The sequence below is a fragment of the Melopsittacus undulatus genome, chromosome 6 (genome assembly GCF_012275295.1).
Source record: "Melopsittacus undulatus isolate bMelUnd1 chromosome 6, bMelUnd1.mat.Z, whole genome shotgun sequence".
NCBI lineage: Eukaryota > Metazoa > Chordata > Aves > Psittaciformes > Psittaculidae > Melopsittacus > Melopsittacus undulatus.
The window spans coordinates 58,732,458-58,748,158 of NC_047532.1; the positions used below are offsets into that span (position 1 = coordinate 58,732,458).

The 15,701-nt window shown below is 55.6% G+C and overlaps 2 protein-coding genes across 2 annotated transcripts; one reads left to right on the plus strand and one right to left on the minus strand.

Moving 5' to 3' along the window:
* Positions 1–558: 558 nt before the first annotated feature.
* PFKL (phosphofructokinase, liver type) lies at positions 559–7,039 on the plus strand. Its single transcript, XM_034064082.1, has 22 exons — positions 559–643; positions 1,130–1,203; positions 1,298–1,375; positions 1,460–1,649; positions 1,948–2,113; positions 2,195–2,239; positions 2,320–2,428; positions 2,749–2,844; positions 2,924–3,016; positions 3,359–3,484; positions 3,592–3,656; positions 3,822–3,885; positions 3,973–4,119; positions 4,230–4,300; positions 4,379–4,466; positions 4,613–4,765; positions 4,918–5,082; positions 5,283–5,344; positions 5,625–5,736; positions 5,811–5,910; positions 6,020–6,125; positions 6,225–7,039. The coding sequence occupies exons 1-22, from the start codon at positions 559–561 to the stop codon at positions 6,370–6,372; spliced, it is 2,343 nt and encodes a 780-aa protein (XP_033919973.1). The 3' UTR covers positions 6,373–7,039.
* A 2,699-nt stretch (positions 7,040–9,738) lies between these two features.
* Positions 9,739–15,239, minus strand: CFAP410 (cilia and flagella associated protein 410). Its single transcript, XM_005143078.3, has 7 exons — positions 15,085–15,239; positions 14,857–14,875; positions 14,137–14,183; positions 13,123–13,352; positions 12,385–12,550; positions 11,924–12,017; positions 9,739–10,820 (listed from the first exon to the last, which is right to left on the minus strand). The coding sequence occupies exons 1-7, from the start codon at positions 15,159–15,161 to the stop codon at positions 10,695–10,697; spliced, it is 759 nt and encodes a 252-aa protein (XP_005143135.1). The 5' UTR covers positions 15,162–15,239; the 3' UTR covers positions 9,739–10,694.
* Between the last annotated feature and the right edge of the window lie 462 nt (positions 15,240–15,701).

Below are 15,701 nucleotides of genomic sequence, written 5' to 3' on the forward strand. Positions count from 1 at the left end.
GCACCCTGTGCCAGCGCCTCAGCACCCTCACAGGGAGGAACTTCTGCCTTATAACTAACCTTCATCTCCCCTGTTTTAGTTTAAAGCCCTTGCCCCTTAAATGTGCGATGACGGCAGGGGAACACAGCGGCAGGGGACCACTCCAGGAGGAGAAGGGAAGGATGGAGGGGAGCAGCCTCATAGTCCTACGCTGTATCCATGGGGGGCCTGCAGCATACATCCGGTACCGGTGCTCCCGGCAAGCACTGATGCGGCATGACCCCCACCTATCCCTGGAAGGACGCGGTTCTAAGGATGCAGCACCCCTGCGTGCCCCTCACGGGGGGGTCGGGACCGAGAAGCGCCCGGCAGGGCTGGCTCCGTGTGCCCGGTATCTGTCGGAGCCATGGTTTAGCGTTCAAACGGTACAAGATGAGCGTTAAACCGCCCCGCTCGGGCACAACACGTTGCGGCGTGGCGCGGGGGGCGTGGCCTCACGCCAGGGGGCGTGGCCTCACACCAGGGGGCGTGTCCGTCATCGGGGGCGTGTCCGGCTTCGCCGGTGCCGGGAGCGCAACGATGGCGGCGGCGGAGCTGGAGCGGCTGCGGATGGCCGGGGCCGGCATGGCCATCGCCGTGCTCACCAGCGGCGGCGACGCGCAAGGTGGGGCCCGGCCGGGGGGAGCGGGGACATGGGCCCCGGTGGGTTCGCCCCGTCGGGGTTGCGTGGCCGTCTTCTCCCTGGCTCCCGCAGGCGCGGCGGGGCTGGAGTCCTCGGGGCCTCGGGGAGCGCAGCTCCTCCCCGGACAACCGGGGCGGGCGCAGCAGGGACACGGACACACGCACGCACATTCCTCCCGTGTTTCCCGCGCGGTGCATCCCACCCGCCGCGCTTCCCTGTCCCCATCACCCCGGCGGAAGCATCTTCCGGGGCAAGCCCGACGGTGGGGTCCGTCCGCCGCAGAGCCGGTGTTTGTAATGCGACTTGCTCGCAGGCAGTTGCTCATCTGCAGCTCTCACCCGTGCACTAAGTTTCCCCGGTCTCTGCCCGCATGGCCCCTGCTCTTTAAGGGGACACCTGAGTCATTGCTGTGCCCTCTGGGGCACAGGGTCCCTCAAGACCATCCTGGTTCATATCTTGCCTTTCCAGGGATGAATGCTGCTGTCCGTGCCGTCACCCGCATGGGGATATATGTGGGAGCCAAGGTCTTCCTCATCTATGAGGTTAGGCTATCCACCCGCTCCCCATCACAAGTCGGGGAGAGCTTCCCCCCATGTGCGGCGGTACCCTTCACCTTCACCCCCTGCTTCTCCACAGGGCTACGAGGGGCTGGTAGAGGGGGGAGACAACATCAAGCAAGCCAACTGGCTCAGTGTCTCCAATATCATCCAGCTGGTGAGGATCAGCAGTGGGGCTTGGGACCCCCAAATCCCACCCCAAACCTGTACGATGAGCTGTGTTCCCCCTTTCTCTCTGCAGGGTGGGACGGTGATCGGCAGTGCCCGCTGCAAAGCCTTCACCACGCGTGCGGGCCGGTTGCGGGCTGCCCGTAACTTGGTGGAGCACGGCATCACCAACCTCTGTGTCATCGGTGGGGATGGCAGCCTTACAGGCGCCGACATCTTCCGCTCCGAGTGGGGTGGGCTGCTGGAGGAGTTGGTCCGAGACGGTGGGTGAGCCCCCTCCCAAAAACCCTGGGTGGGTGGAGTGAAAGCATTCAAGGGGCATTGAGGTCCAGAGGTTCCATCGCCATGATACAGCACCACCATAGGGTTTAGTGATGCTTTTGTCTGACCTGGGGTAATGGTTGGACTTGATGATCTTAAAGGTCTTTTCTAATTTAGTCCATTCTATGAGCCTCAGGGAGGGCTGGGCTCCTCCACGGCTCTGCATAATCCAGCCCAATGCTGGGGCAGGGAATGGGAGCGCCCTAAAATATCTGGTGGCACGGCCATCCCCTCCCACAGGGCAGATCAGCGAGGAGGTGGCACAGGAGAACTGCCGCCTGAACATCGTGGGGCTGGTGGGCTCCATCGACAACGACTTCTGCGGCACCGACATGACCATTGGCACCGACTCGGCACTGCACCGCATCATGGAGGTGATTGACGCCATCACTACCACGGCACAGAGGTGAGTGGGCTGGGGGCTGGACTCTGGACCACCCTGGGCATCACACCCACTCTCCATCTCCTCCTGCCTGTATTCTTCTAGCCACCAGCGGACATTCGTGCTGGAGGTGATGGGCCGCCACTGTGGGTAAGATGGGGAAGGGATCTATGGGATGGGATGGGATGCTATGTGTTGGGGCTGGTGCTGCCACCACTGTGTCCCCACAGGTACCTGGCGCTGGTGTCTGGCTTGGCATCAGGCGCAGACTGGCTCTTCATCCCTGAATCCCCTCCAGAGGATGGCTGGGAGGACCTCATGTGTGAGAGGCTTGGGGAGGTGAGAAGGGGGCTTCCTATGGTCACATCCACCTTTTCTCTCTGGAGAGTCCCCACAGAGACCTGGGCTGAGCCCTGTGGCCAGTGGCCAACCCCTGCGAAGCTTCGGGAGCTCCCATCATTGTCCCTGTGAAACAGGGCATTCAGCTGAGTGCAAATCCAGCCCTCATGTGCCAGGGGCAGTGCTGCCTCGGGGCTTGGGCACCCAGACCGTGAGCCACCCCCAGCAAGCAGCCGATGTGGGCAGGGTGGAAGGATGCTGGGACTTGGTTGCTGGTGATTTTTGGCTAACCACGGTGGCTGATTTCCTCCCCACACCAGACACGCAGCAGGGGCTCACGCCTCAACATCATTATCATTGCTGAGGGTGCCATCGACCGCAACGGCAAACCAATCTCCTCCAACTACGTGAAGGATGTAAGTGACTGCTCCAGCACCCGCCCCAGCACCTGCAGTGACCAGTGGTTTCCTGTGTGACCTCCTCTCTTCTCTGCAGCTGGTGGTGCAGCGCTTGGGTTTCGACACACGGGTCACTGTCCTTGGCCATGTGCAGCGCGGCGGGACTCCATCAGCCTTTGACCGTGTGCTGGTAGGTCCCGGGTGAGGGTGATATGGGGGAGGTCATCCTGCAGAAAGGAGCAGGCAGCGGGGGGAACCCTGTTCTTGCTTTCCCTCTACCCATTGCAAAGGACTTACCAGCTTGGGATGAGACTCAGCTGGTCCGCACAGGCTCAGCACTGCAGAACAATGTGCTCTTTTTCCCTCATTTTTCTCAAACTCCATGGGTTTTTAAATAAAACCAGCAGCTCACTGGCTGTAAATCAGCTGTACAAGCAGCCACGCAGTTTCCAAGCCTTTGAGAGCATCCCAGCCAACTGGCATAGGGTGGCCCTGATGTCACAGGGCACCGGGTGCCCCTTTCCCTTTGCAGAGCAGCAAGATGGGGATGGAGGCAGTGATGGCGCTGCTGGAGGCCACACCAGACACGCCGGCCTGCGTGGTGAGCCTCTCGGGGAACCAGTCGGTGCGGCTGCCACTCATGGAGTGCGTCCAGGTGGTGAGTACCAGGAGGATGAGGCATGCCAGTCTGCTGGGTGCGGGTCCTGCTCCCCTTCCCTGCAAGCAGGGGTCTCATGGTGCTGTTCTCTTAACCCCCAAACAAAGACTAAGGATGTGCAGAAGGCCATGGATGAGAAGAGGTTTGATGAGGCCATCCAGCTGCGTGGGAGGTAAGGAGCAGGGATTCGGATGGTGCGAGACCTTCCTATGGGATGGCCAAAAGGATGTGCTGGGATGGGGAATTCTCTCCTGGGGGGAAACCATTGGCTCCTGCCTCTGGGAGGGTATCCCCACTCCCTTCTCTGGGTCTAGATGCCCCTGCCTTGTTCTTGCAGGAGCTTTGAGAACAACTGGAACATCTACAAGCTGCTGGCACACCAGAAGCCAGCGCAGGAGAAGGTGAGGAGGGACGGAGAGCAGCAGTGGTCACTGTACCTTCCTTGGGGGACACACACCCATGTGCCATCCCCATCGCTGTCCCCACAGAGCCCCTTCAGCCTGGCCATCCTGAATGTGGGTGCTCCCGCTGCCGGCATGAACGCTGCCGTCAGGTCAGCTGTGCGAATCGGCATCTGCCAGGGACACACCGTCTACGTGGTGAGCGACGGCTTTGAGGGCTTGTCCAAGGGGCAGGTGAGTGGGACGCTGAGCCTGGGTGCTACAGATTGCCCAGAGGAAGGGGTTAGGGCTTGGAGGGGGGTTACAGAGTGTTTTACACCAAAACTGTACTCTGCTGCTTTCAGATCCGTGAGGTGGGCTGGCACGACGTGGCAGGCTGGCTGGGACGTGGTGGATCCATGCTGGGCACCAAGCGGTAAGTGCAGCCCCAGAGGGCTATACGGGAGGGGATACCCCTGTCCTCACCTCATGATCTCTCCTTCGTTTCCCCCAGGACACTGCCCAAGACCTGCATGGAAAAGATCGTGGAGAACGTGCGGAAATTCAACATCCAGGGGCTGCTGGTCATCGGGGGGTTTGAGGTGCGAGGGTAATCCTCAACTCTGTTTCAGAGGGGGCTGGGATGGGCTGTCAGCATCCCATGTGGTGCAGGCAGCCCAGGGCATCCCTTTTGGGATGTGGATCTGGCCCCAGGGCCAGCATCTCTCCAGCTTTGGGCTGTTTGCAGGCCTACGAGGGGGTGCTGCAGCTGGTGGAGGCCCGCGGGCAGTACGAGGAGCTCTGCATCGTCATGTGTGTCATCCCTGCCACCATCAGCAACAATGTGCCTGGCACTGACTTCAGCCTGGGCTCGGACACAGCTGTCAATGCAGCCATGGAGGTGAGGGACAGGGGAGGCAGCAGCTCCTGGAGCTGTCCTGCTCCAGCAGGTCCCATCATGTTTTGGGATGGCACATTGGGAATGAACCAGGCTCCCATCCCGGGCAGCAAAGGTGAGTTTTGCTTGTGTGATCCCCCCTTCTCCCGGCACAGAGCTGTGATCGCATCAAGCAGTCAGCCTCGGGTACCAAGCGCCGTGTTTTCATTGTGGAGACAATGGGGGGCTACTGCGGATACCTGTCCACTGTCACCGGCATCGCAGTGGGTGCTGATGCTGCCTATGTATATGAAGATCCCTTCACCATCCATGACCTGAAGGTGAGCAGGGTAGGACCTGCTTTCTGGCAGTATCATTTGGGTAAAATAAGAAGGGAAACTTGGAAAGGGAGGGCTCTGGATCAGGACAGCCTTTGGGGGATCAAGGCCAAGCTCTGTGAAGCTGCTGGGTCTATTTTAGTGGCACTTGGGTCCAAATGAGAACCAGAGGGACCCAGGATGTCTGTGTGTTCATCTTGCAGGCCAATGTGGAGCACTTGACTGACAAAATGAAGACAGATATACAGAGAGGGCTGGTGCTTCGGTGAGTTGGGAACCCCCAGGTATGCTCACTGAAAAACCCAGCCCTGTGGAACGGATGGAGGCTGGAGCTGAGCCCTTCCTGTGGCCAGAGAGTGTCTTTGTGTGCAGTGAGATTCGGTGGGGTGGGCACTCAGCTGGGGGACAGTCTTGCATTGGGATGCCTCTGCTGCCATCCCCACCCCTGCCCAGGGTCCTGCTGGGAAGATGAGCTGAAGCAGCAAAAAAGATGTTCAGGGAAGCAGGGAGGGATGCCCTCCAATCCTTTCCCTTTGTTCCCCCAGCAATGAGAAGTGCCACGAACACTACACCACTGAGTTCCTGTACAACCTCTACTCCTCTGAGGGCAAAGGCATCTTCGACTGCAGGATTAACGTCCTGGGCCACCTCCAGCAGGTACAGGGGATGGGGCAACACAGGCTGTCCCCAGGAGCTGGGTGGTTTTGTCATTGCCATTTGTTTGTCCCCAGGGGGGAGCACCAACCCCCTTTGACCGGAACTATGGGACCAAGCTGGGAGTGAAAGCAGTGCTGTGGATGTCGGAGAAACTACAGGAGGCCTACAGCAAGGGTGAGCCGAGGGCTGGGGGTCCTGTGGTGGGGTGGGCAGCTGCTGGTGGCACTGGGCAGCTGGGCCCTGGTGAGGTGGCCATGGTTGGCAGCATCCATCTCCCTCCCAGGGCGCACATTTGCCAACTCAGCAGAGTCTGCCTGCGTGATTGGGCTCAGGAAGAAGGTGGTGGCCTTCAGCCCTGTGACCGAGCTCAAGAAAGTCACTGACTTTGAGTAAGTCCCCATCACTGTGCCCCAGCATTTCACCAGGTCCTAGGGGGAGAACCTGTCCTGGGTTGTCCCTGGGACAGCACTGTGTCTTCCCCTGCACAGGCACAGGCTGCCCCAGGAGCAGTGGTGGCTGAACCTGCGGCTGATGCTGAAGATGCTCGCCAACTACCAGATCAGTCTGACCGAGTACATCTCGGGAACGATGGAGCATGTCACCCGCCGCACACTCAGCATTGAGAAGGGCTTCTGATCCCACCAGCCCAAGCCATAGCCCCCCACCCTGTGTCATCTCCATCCCCACATGCTGCTCGGGGAGCCCAGGTCCCCTGTTCTCAGTAGCCCTGTAGCTTTGCCATCAAACCCTTAAAGCAGGCAGAGCCTGGTCACAGCTCCCAAACCAGCACAATCCTGCTCCAAAATGCTGGTCCAGGGGTCTGGTTCCTCTGCAGGTGCAGAGAAGAGGTGTTGCTAGAGCCCTGCTACAGAGCCCAGACCCTTTGTCTTCCCTTAATAGTTTATTCCTGTTATTTAACGATGGGATATCTTGATTCCTTATTTAGCGGCTTGACCGCCTGAGCCAACTGCTGCTGTTAGTCACCTGCCCTGTGTGCAGGAGAGCCAAGGAGGATGTGGTGAGATCCTGGAGTGGGTAGGGGCTGTTCCTGGGGCTCTCAGCTACCCCAAGGGCCCTGGTGAAGCTCCATCCTCCAGTGGTGTTTGGCCTGTGGGGTGTCTTGAGGGCTCAGCACAGAGCACTGGTCCTGGCAAGCCCCTTTTTCCTGGCCACCTTGCATGATGCTTGGCTGCGACCGTCACCATGCGGCCCTGGGTGCTGTGCTCATCATCTCACTCCCCAGATCTTGTACCATTCCTGGCACTGTTCTCTTCCTCTAGAGATAAAACCTGCTGGAGCGAAACCTGCCTTGCTGGAGAGTGATCATTGTGTGGTGTGGGGGGAGACTTGTGGTTAGGATGGGGTGAATGAAACCAGATGGTTTACTGTGGAATAACACTGGGCCATGAGGCTTCCCTGCTGTATGCATCCTCAGAGCCTGGGAGAGCTGGACGTCAGCATCCTTCTGTGGGCAGACTTTGCAATCCTGGAGGAAAATTGCTTCTCCTTTGTTTTGGTTCCCACCTTCACAGCGCAGAAGTGATTTGTAGGGGTGCTGTGTTTGTTTATTAAGGCAGTTTCCCAGGGTGGCTGCCAAGCGTGCCTGCTCCCGCGTGCAGCGCTCAGCTCAGCTGATGCCAGATGGACACATGTAGCCCCATTCCCAGGCTGCTTTTGGCTATGGCTCCAGCCCCTGGGACATGGCCAGCATCAGGATGTTTCCCAGTCTTTTGGGTTGAACATGCAGTTATGTTTCCCTCCCCATGGAGTCGTCCCCAAGTGATGACTTCTCCCCCCAGTTTCAGTGCTTTTTCCCTAGCTGACCCCATTACTTGTTTTAGGCTCTGTAGGAAGATCATAATTACTGTATCTTCACTGCCAGAGCTGGACACACAGGGAATTAGCAGGCCTTGGTGATGGAGTCAGCATCGCTGCTGTTCCTGGGTGAATATCTGCTCTGGGGACCCCAGGCAAAGACCTGGCTGTTCCTGCCAGCACCAGTGAGTGGGAAATAGAATCATAGAATGGCTTAGGTTGGAAAAGACCTTAAGATCATCCACTTCCAACCCCTCTGCCTTGGGCAGGGAAGCCTCACACTAGACCATGCCACCCAGGGCTCTGTCCAACCAGGCCATGAACACTGCCAGGGATGGAGCATTTACCACTTCTTTGGACAACCTGTGCCAGTGCCTCACCACCCTCACAGTAAAGAACTTCCTTGTATCTAACCTGAGCTTCCTGTTTTAGTTTAAACCCATTACCCTTTGTCCTATTGCACCATCCTGTGTGCACTTTCGAGAAGCTTCAGTGGTCCCACTCACCTGCCTCAACGTCCAAGAGTCCCCTAGGGCAGTTTCAGCACAAGTTTATGCTGTACCCACAGCCACTGGTGTTTTCCACCATAGGGAAACGTCTGCCCTCACCCCTAGGTATCCCTGCTGGGACAAAAGGTGTGGGTGAAAGCAAGTCATGCCAAAAAGCTCTTGGCAGGGCTGTGGATGGGCTGGTGTGGCACCGCAGCCAGGTTCAGGGTGTGAATGGGGGTGTCCCCACATGGACAAGAGTCACTGCAGCCTTAACACCTCATTTCCACCCCAAAACATAAAACCCTGCACTGCCAGACTTCTGGGGGGAGACAGGCAAGCATCCCCCTCCCATCCTGTGGGGGGGAACCACCTCAAGCCCTACCAGGACAAGCAGGAGAGGATACAGTGACCATGCACCCAAGCTCCCCAGCACATCCAGCCCAGGCCCAGGTTCCCACCCTCCCCCTAGAGAAAGCAGGACAAAAAGGCACAAGCATCTTCCAGCGAAGGGCAGGCTGCCAGGTCCCTGGGGTGAAAAGACATGAGCCAAAGGGGCCAGGCTCCCCCTGGGCTGTGCCAAGAGCGAGCGCGATGCTGCGGGCTCATCCTGCAAGGAGTGTTTGGGAGCATCAAGGGCAGCTCTCCTGGCAGCGGGACTACCCGCAGTCGCCAAGTGTGAAGAGTGCAACACGTAAGCAGCGACAGCTTGGGGACAGTCGTGCTGTCAGGGATTAACAGCCCAGCTTCTCCAGTGGAGCGGGAAGGAACTGTGCCAGAGCAGCCTCAGGCCATGGCGATTGCTGCATTAGCCACCTTCACAGCAAGGAGCCCCTGTGACAGATGACACTTTGATCACTCTCCTTCCAGCAAAGATGGGGTATGGGGGGGGTCTGGCATGCCCCAAGAGCAACTCTCCTGTTCCCCCCAACTTGGACAGGCACAACTACTCCCACCAAGACAGCCTGGGAGAGGGCTTGCCCTCAGCACAAGGGCAAGATGCAAGCAAGATGACGGGTAAGTCTCAAGGGCCCTGGCTGTCAAGGGAAGTCTGGTATAGTATAAATCATGCTGGCCATTTAAATGCAGCTGCATTTGGTGCAGAAGGCAAGAACTAGGTCATCTGAGGAGTTAAATGCTCAGCAATCCTCACCCAAGTGATGAGGGTCAAACTGTACCCCCTCCCACCAATGTCAACAGTATTGTAGACACAGGGCTGTCATCATCCCCCAGGATGAGCATTCCTTTCTTTCTGGCAGCATGACAAACAGGGAGAGTGGGGACATGGAAAACACGTCCCCCTGCACAGCACCATGGTCCACAGTTGAGCAGCACACAGGGTTCACATCCTGTCTCAAGAGCCGTTACCATCCCTTTGCACCCCTGCACAAGCAAGCGAGCTTTACTCACCATCTCCTTTGCTTCCAGTGCTCCATGTCGACTCATGGCTGAAAGAAGTTTCCCAAATACCACAGGGACTTTGAAAAGCAGCCCCTGCAGCAGCCTGGTGTGCTACCAACCCACACCAGAGGCTGGTGAGCCATTTCCCCTGTCCAGTGAAGCGGGAAGGCATAGAGGTCCACAGTCCTCCTCCTGCTCCACAGGGATAACAATGCAAGGCATGAACCAGATGTAATGGAGCAATGCCCAGAGTCAGCTGTTCTATGTTTGCTGAACCCCAGCCACAAGTGACGCGTCCTAGAGGGGTAACTGGTTTTATTTGGTGTGTCACAACATTTCAGTTTGTATTTAGGAGCTCTATAAAATCTTAGTAAATGCAGCTTTTTCAATTAAAGAAGAAACACCAACTCCTGATGCCTGTGCAAGCCCGACAGTAACGCCTGGCTTGTTTTCTTCTAACTGCAAAATGCTCAGGGCCTTTTTACTCTGATGTTTCCTTAAGCTGCTCTAACGCCTGCAGGGGCATGAGGGGGAGAGAGCAGAGCTGAGCATTCAGGATCTTGGAGAGTATAACTGCTGTTTCACTGAGGCTGCATCAGCTTTTCTTTGCACTGCCTGATCGCCAAGTCAGATGCTGCACATTATAAATGAGCACCAGAAGTCAGGAGTTGAAGATAATTAAGGAATTTGACATTGACCTTCACCATCTGCACCAGAGAGCTCTTGGTGATCACTTCAGACAGTGTCTCCCCAACAGACTTCACAAAACCAGATCTTTGTGGTAGAACTGCCTTCAGAGTGTGTTCCACATAGAGGCTGGCCAAGGATGTCTGCCAGGGAGCCACCAACAAGCAGTAAGTGACCTTTCTGGCCATCAGCAGGCTTTGCCATCCCCCTTCCATCACACAGCACAGTGGCACCACTCACTGCAGCCCTGCTCACTTCTGCTTTGCTGATTTGCCTCCAGGTCCCATCAAACAGCCCCAGCAACATGAGATACAAATGCTAACAGAGCCTGCTATGCAAGCAGGAAAGCTCCCGAGAGCTGGGTCAGGCGCTGCCAGCCCCAGCATGATGTGCACAGCCAGGGGCGATGTCAAGAGCTACAGGGGCAGCTGGCAGCACCCCAGTCCAGCCCCTCCACAGGGAAAGCACAGAGGGAAACACCGAGGCTTTGGTTGTAGCCAGGCATGTGTGAGCAGAACGGTGCTGCAGGTCTGGCTGGTTCTCCAGGGAGGTTTGTAATGGGCACCGTCACTCCTCCAGCAGCTCCTTCTTCCGAATGGCTTGGAGCCTCCTCCCCACTGTCTGATGGATGATCTCTAGACCCTCCACATCCAGTTCCTTTGTGAGTAGTAGCACGGCATTCAGGACATTGTTCTGTTGGAATGAGACAGACACGGCTTTATACAAGCATATTAACACCAAGCCCAGAAAAGAACACTTGATTTTTAAAACTCTGCTCTTTCTAGGAACTCCACCACTGCCAGTTTGCAACAGCCACCTGCAGCTACAAGGACAGAATCAAGCCCTCAGGGCAAACAGGGACAGAGACTGCATGTGAGGAGGCTAACTGGAATGCAGGACAAACCCATCCACCCAGTCCTTCCAACTGCCCACATGCCTCTGGCTTCTGGCCACCCTCCCAACTGCCTTCTGTAAGGAAAGGCGCATTTATGAACAGCCACCCTCTCTCTCTCCAGCGTGATCGAATGTAGGATGGGAAAGGACAGGAACCCTCTGATCTGAGGAATAAAGAGCTGGTAGAATCATAAAAGCACGAGCTTGAAGAAACCCTTGAAGGTTCCCAGCCCGACCCTCACACATCATTCAACAGCACCGTACACATAGAGCAAGACTTGTAGCAAACTTTTGGTAATGCTGTTGAGCTTTGCGGTGGGTGAGCTGTGAGCAGTTTATCTCCTACAGACCTTTGAGTAAGGAGAGAGCTTCAGTGGAAGTAAATGAGCATACACATAGAGAAGCCAGCGAAACAACATTTAGACTACTTTGATTTTTCTTATTTCTTCTTATTTCTTATGCCCCATCCCTGGCAGTGCTCAAGGCCACGCTGGACAGGGCTTGGAGAAACCTAGTGTAATGGAAGGTGCTCCTGCCTATGGCAGGGAGTTGGAACTGGATGAGCTTTAAGGTCCCTTCCAACCCAAACCATTCTATGATTCTATGATGATTCCCACATGTCCTATCACTGGATCCCAAGGAGAAGAGGTCAGTACCTCCCTCTCAACTTCACCTCATCAGGAAGCTGTAGAGAGCAATGGAGTTGCCCCTCAGCCTGCTTTTTCTCCAAACTAGATAAAACCAAAGTCCTCAGCCACTCCCTACAGGACATTCCTTCCAGCCCTGTCACTGGTTTCATTGCCCTCCTCTAGAAGTATTCGAGTACCTTAACATCATCCTGAAATGGTGTGGCCCAGAACTGCAGGAAACAAAAAGAAATCTGTTCTTTAGAAAATACTCACTCTATTCTTGTGGTTACAGTCTGTCTCTTGAGGTGAAAAGGAGGAAAATTTATCCTTGGGAACAGGCTTCATACCAAGCTCCTCTCGGATTTTGCTAAAGAAGGGGAGGAAGAGCAAATGTTATGACCAGCTGGGAGAACCTTACTTTGCAGGCCAGTCTTTTCTAATCATGGCAACCACGAATGGAGCATATAGTTGAAGGACTGGAGAGCCATCTATTCTCACATTACTACCTACAAACCAACATCCCAAGTAAAACTCCCACATGAAGTGACATCCACCCAGCTATAAAACCCACAAGTGCTATTAAACCAGCACAGCTCCAGCACTGTAACTGGAACAGTGGGAATCTGCACCAGCTGCAGGCCTGGCTCATGGAGTATCAGGTTTGGCTGCCAGTGTCCTTTCACACTACACTAGTTCAGCCCAGACATTCTAACAGCTCACAAGCAAGCCCTCACTTTGTCTCTTCCAGACTGAAGTTCAGCAGTTCACTCTCTGTGGTGGATTCAGCAGCACTGGATTCAGTGGACTCAGGGCAGCCATTCCCCACATTCCTCCTTGCTGGTGGGGCCGTGATCTCCTCGCCATCTATCAGGGCCTGGGACAGCTCTTCCTCTGTCACAGCTGCAAAAGCCAGAATAAAAGCCTGCTGCAATGAACTCCAACAGCCACGAAGGAAGCATCTCTAATGGGGCAAGTATTACTGCTGCAGAGATACACTGCAGGGGTTTGGCCCCAAAATCATCCTTTGTATTCGCCTTCTGCTTTTATCCTCCTCCTACAGTAAAACCCAACAGAATGATGGCAGCCATCACCAGTCTATCAAAGTGAGAAAGGTATCCAAAAGCCACCGCACTACAGCTACCAGATGGAAAAGCTTGGTTTTTATGCCAGCATTAAGTTGCAGAATCTTTGTTTTGCCACAGCTAAGGAGAAAGCTCTTTAAACCAGTAATTAGTGGTACTGCCTAAGCTATAATGAGGAGCTCTCAGTCCCACTAGTGTTAACTCTAGCACTGCAGGGAAGGCAGAAACCAGCTTAGAAGCAGTGGACTTCACAGAGTGGACACGCAACCTTCAGTGCATCCTGACTCACAGAAGAGTCAAAGGACACCTTAAAGAGAGGAACCAACACATCACTGGTTGGTTTCCCGTTCACCCTGCCCATGGCTTGGGGCTGTTTACCTGTTTACCCACCTTGGTTATCAAGCTTCTGCAGGCTGGGTAGGTTACGAAGCACCGTCATTCGGTAGCGGTGGGGGTCTATCCCACAGCAGGGATTTTCAGACAGCCACAGGACCCTCAGCCGGGGCAGGTTTTTGAGGTAGAAGAGCTCATTTAGGCTTGCAATGTTGTTCTTCCTCAGATACAGTTCACTCAGGTTCTGGCACTGATGCAGCGGCTCGAGATCTGAGATGCCATTCACACTGAAGAGACAGCACAGGATCAGAGACCGGTAAGCCCATCCCTCCATCACTGTATCATTCAGATGAGAGCACAGCCCCTGTAGCACAGCAGCCTTCCAGCCCCCCTTCCCACAACTCCACACTGTGGCACATCACAGCAAGTGACATCAAGCAACCCACACCTTGTAGTGTTTCATCTTTTCAACAGAAGAAAGAAATAAAAAAGCAGCCACTCCTCCCTACTGCAGTGACAAACAGCCTCTGCTTTCCCCCAAACGCCTGCCTGTCACATTTGCATCCTTTCCTGTAGCAGTTCCTCAGACTCACTGAAGGAGAACCTATGCAAGATTCCCCAAGCTAAAGAGCTAAGATTTACAGACAGCATTGGCTGTTGTGGAATTCCTGGGACAGGGGAAAGATGGATGTGTTGTTAGGGGGAGTCTTATGGAAATTACAGGCTCTGTGAGGTCCACAAAACATTTCAACAAGCATTCTGCAAACTGGCTCCATACAGAGGCCCAAAAGATCCCACCCAAACTATAGAACGGGACTTAGGAAGCAATGATCCTAACAGGTTTCAACACTTCTCAAAACAGGGACTGTTTTCTGGAGTAGCAAAGGGAAGGGTGCAGAGGAGCCAGCAGAATAATAATTTCTGCATCTCTGCCACTCGAGAAATCAGGCATGAAGAGCCAGGCAGCTCACACAGCCACAAAAAGGTGGTAAGAAACCACTGGCCGGGTCACAGCCCCATGTCTAAAGTGATTTCCTCTGCCCTCTCCAAAACTGGCAGTGCAACAGTCACCTGAATGTGATCACCTCGATGTTGGGCAAATCCCGGCATATTGATATCTGGGGCAGGAAGAGACAGAAACAGCAAGTTGGCACTTTCAGAAGAAAGGCAATTTAAATCTCACAGACAAGATAAAAGCAAACACAGGAATTTAGATTTGCTTCAGCCTAACTCGATACCACCAGAGATCTGATGTGACAATCAGTGCAGAGTCAGCAGCTCCTGCCCCAAGAGTGGAAGCAGACACCAGCCAGCAGCATGTTGCTTTTCTGCTCCAGCGACTCTGCACAGGCTTCCAGCCACCACATACAGGCAACGACCCCTTCTTACCCCAGACAGCCCTCTAACAAGAGTACATCATCCAAAGTCCCAAACTGACAAGGTAGGGCTCAGGATCTCCAAGGGTCCACGCAGGGCCTTGGTGAGGAATTGGTTCCAAGTGCTCCCTGAAAACAACAGCATCCCTGCATCGGCTTTTTGATTTGTTTAGGTTATTTTGAGATGCTGATCAATCCTGAAAATCACTGCAGCCCACTGGCAGCAAGCCAGCCCAAACCCAGGCTGGTGCCTTCCTCAGCGCCCTGTTAACCCCATCCCCGCTGTGGCTGCCGGCCCAGGTTATGCCCAGCCTGATGAGCACAGGCTGGGGCTCCACGATAGCAGCGTGGGGCCTCGGTGCCTCGTCCTTGTTGGCTCTTCCCGGCAGGATGGGAGCGGGCACGCAGTACTTACATCCGTCAAGTGGCTGCCCCTGCGGGAAGAGAGCAGGGGTCACCGGGAGCACGGCAGGGCCCAGCCATCGGCCTGCTGCCCCCACACCCGGTCTGCACCCCCCAAAGCTCCTCTGACACAGCCCTCCCTCTGTTCCCCGCTCCCAGCCCTGCCTGTCCCCATCCCCAGGCCCGGCGCCAGGCCCAGGCCCAAGCCCGGCTGGCCCCCCCGCCTCCCCCCGGTGCCCACCAGCAGTTAAGGCGGCGGACACCATCAAGAGCGACGGCCTTGGCCCCAGCCAGCACCGCCGCCCGCGTCAGCCTCATGGCCGGGCCGGGCCGGGCCGGGCCGGGCCTGGCCCACCGCGCCGCCGTCGCCAGAGGCAGAACCCGGCACTCGCGCAGGCTCCTCCCGGCCGGGGCGGAACGGGGCTGGGCCTGGGCACTGGAGCTCCAGCACGCATGGCGTTGCAGTGCCTGCCTTTCCCCTCCGTTCCCCGGCCTGCCGCGGGGGAGGGCATCGCCGGCAGCCGTCCGACCCTTTGTGTCTCCTGCTCGAGCCCTGCCCGTTCTGGATTGGGCTGTGTTGCCTGCAGCAGGCTGGGTATCCTGAAGCTCCCTGGTGTGCAGTTGTGTTTAATTGCCTCATACCTGTGTGTAGATTTGATTATTAATTTGATTACATTTCATTAGAGATTGTTTCATACACACATTCACACCTTTATGGATATGTTTTTATATGTAACATAGATACTATGTATATCTTATATATGACTTAATATGTGGCATGTAGGAATATATATACATACACGTGTATATAGGTCTACTCATGTATACTCATGTATATATACATCTGTATATAGATAA

Coding starts and splice junctions, on each gene's coding strand:
- PFKL (XM_034064082.1), top strand. CDS start 559: ATGGCGGCGGCGGAGCTGGAGCGGCTGCGGATGGCCGGGGCCGGCATG. Junction 4,467..4,612: donor TGGTCATCGGGGGGTTTGAG/GTGCGAGGGTAA, acceptor GGCTGTTTGCAG/GCCTACGAGGGGGTGCTGCA. Junction 6,126..6,224: donor AAGAAAGTCACTGACTTTGA/GTAAGTCCCCAT, acceptor TCCCCTGCACAG/GCACAGGCTGCCCCAGGAGC.
- CFAP410 (XM_005143078.3), bottom strand. CDS start 15,161: ATGAGGCTGACGCGGGCGGCGGTGCTGGCTGGGGCCAAGGCCGTCGCT. Junction 13,353..14,136: donor ATCGAGGTGATCACATTCAG/GTGACTGTTGCA, acceptor CTGTCTCTTCAG/TGTGAATGGCATCTCAGATC. Junction 12,551..13,122: donor GCAGAAGCTTGATAACCAAG/GTGGGTAAACAG, acceptor TGGCTTTTGCAG/CTGTGACAGAGGAAGAGCTG.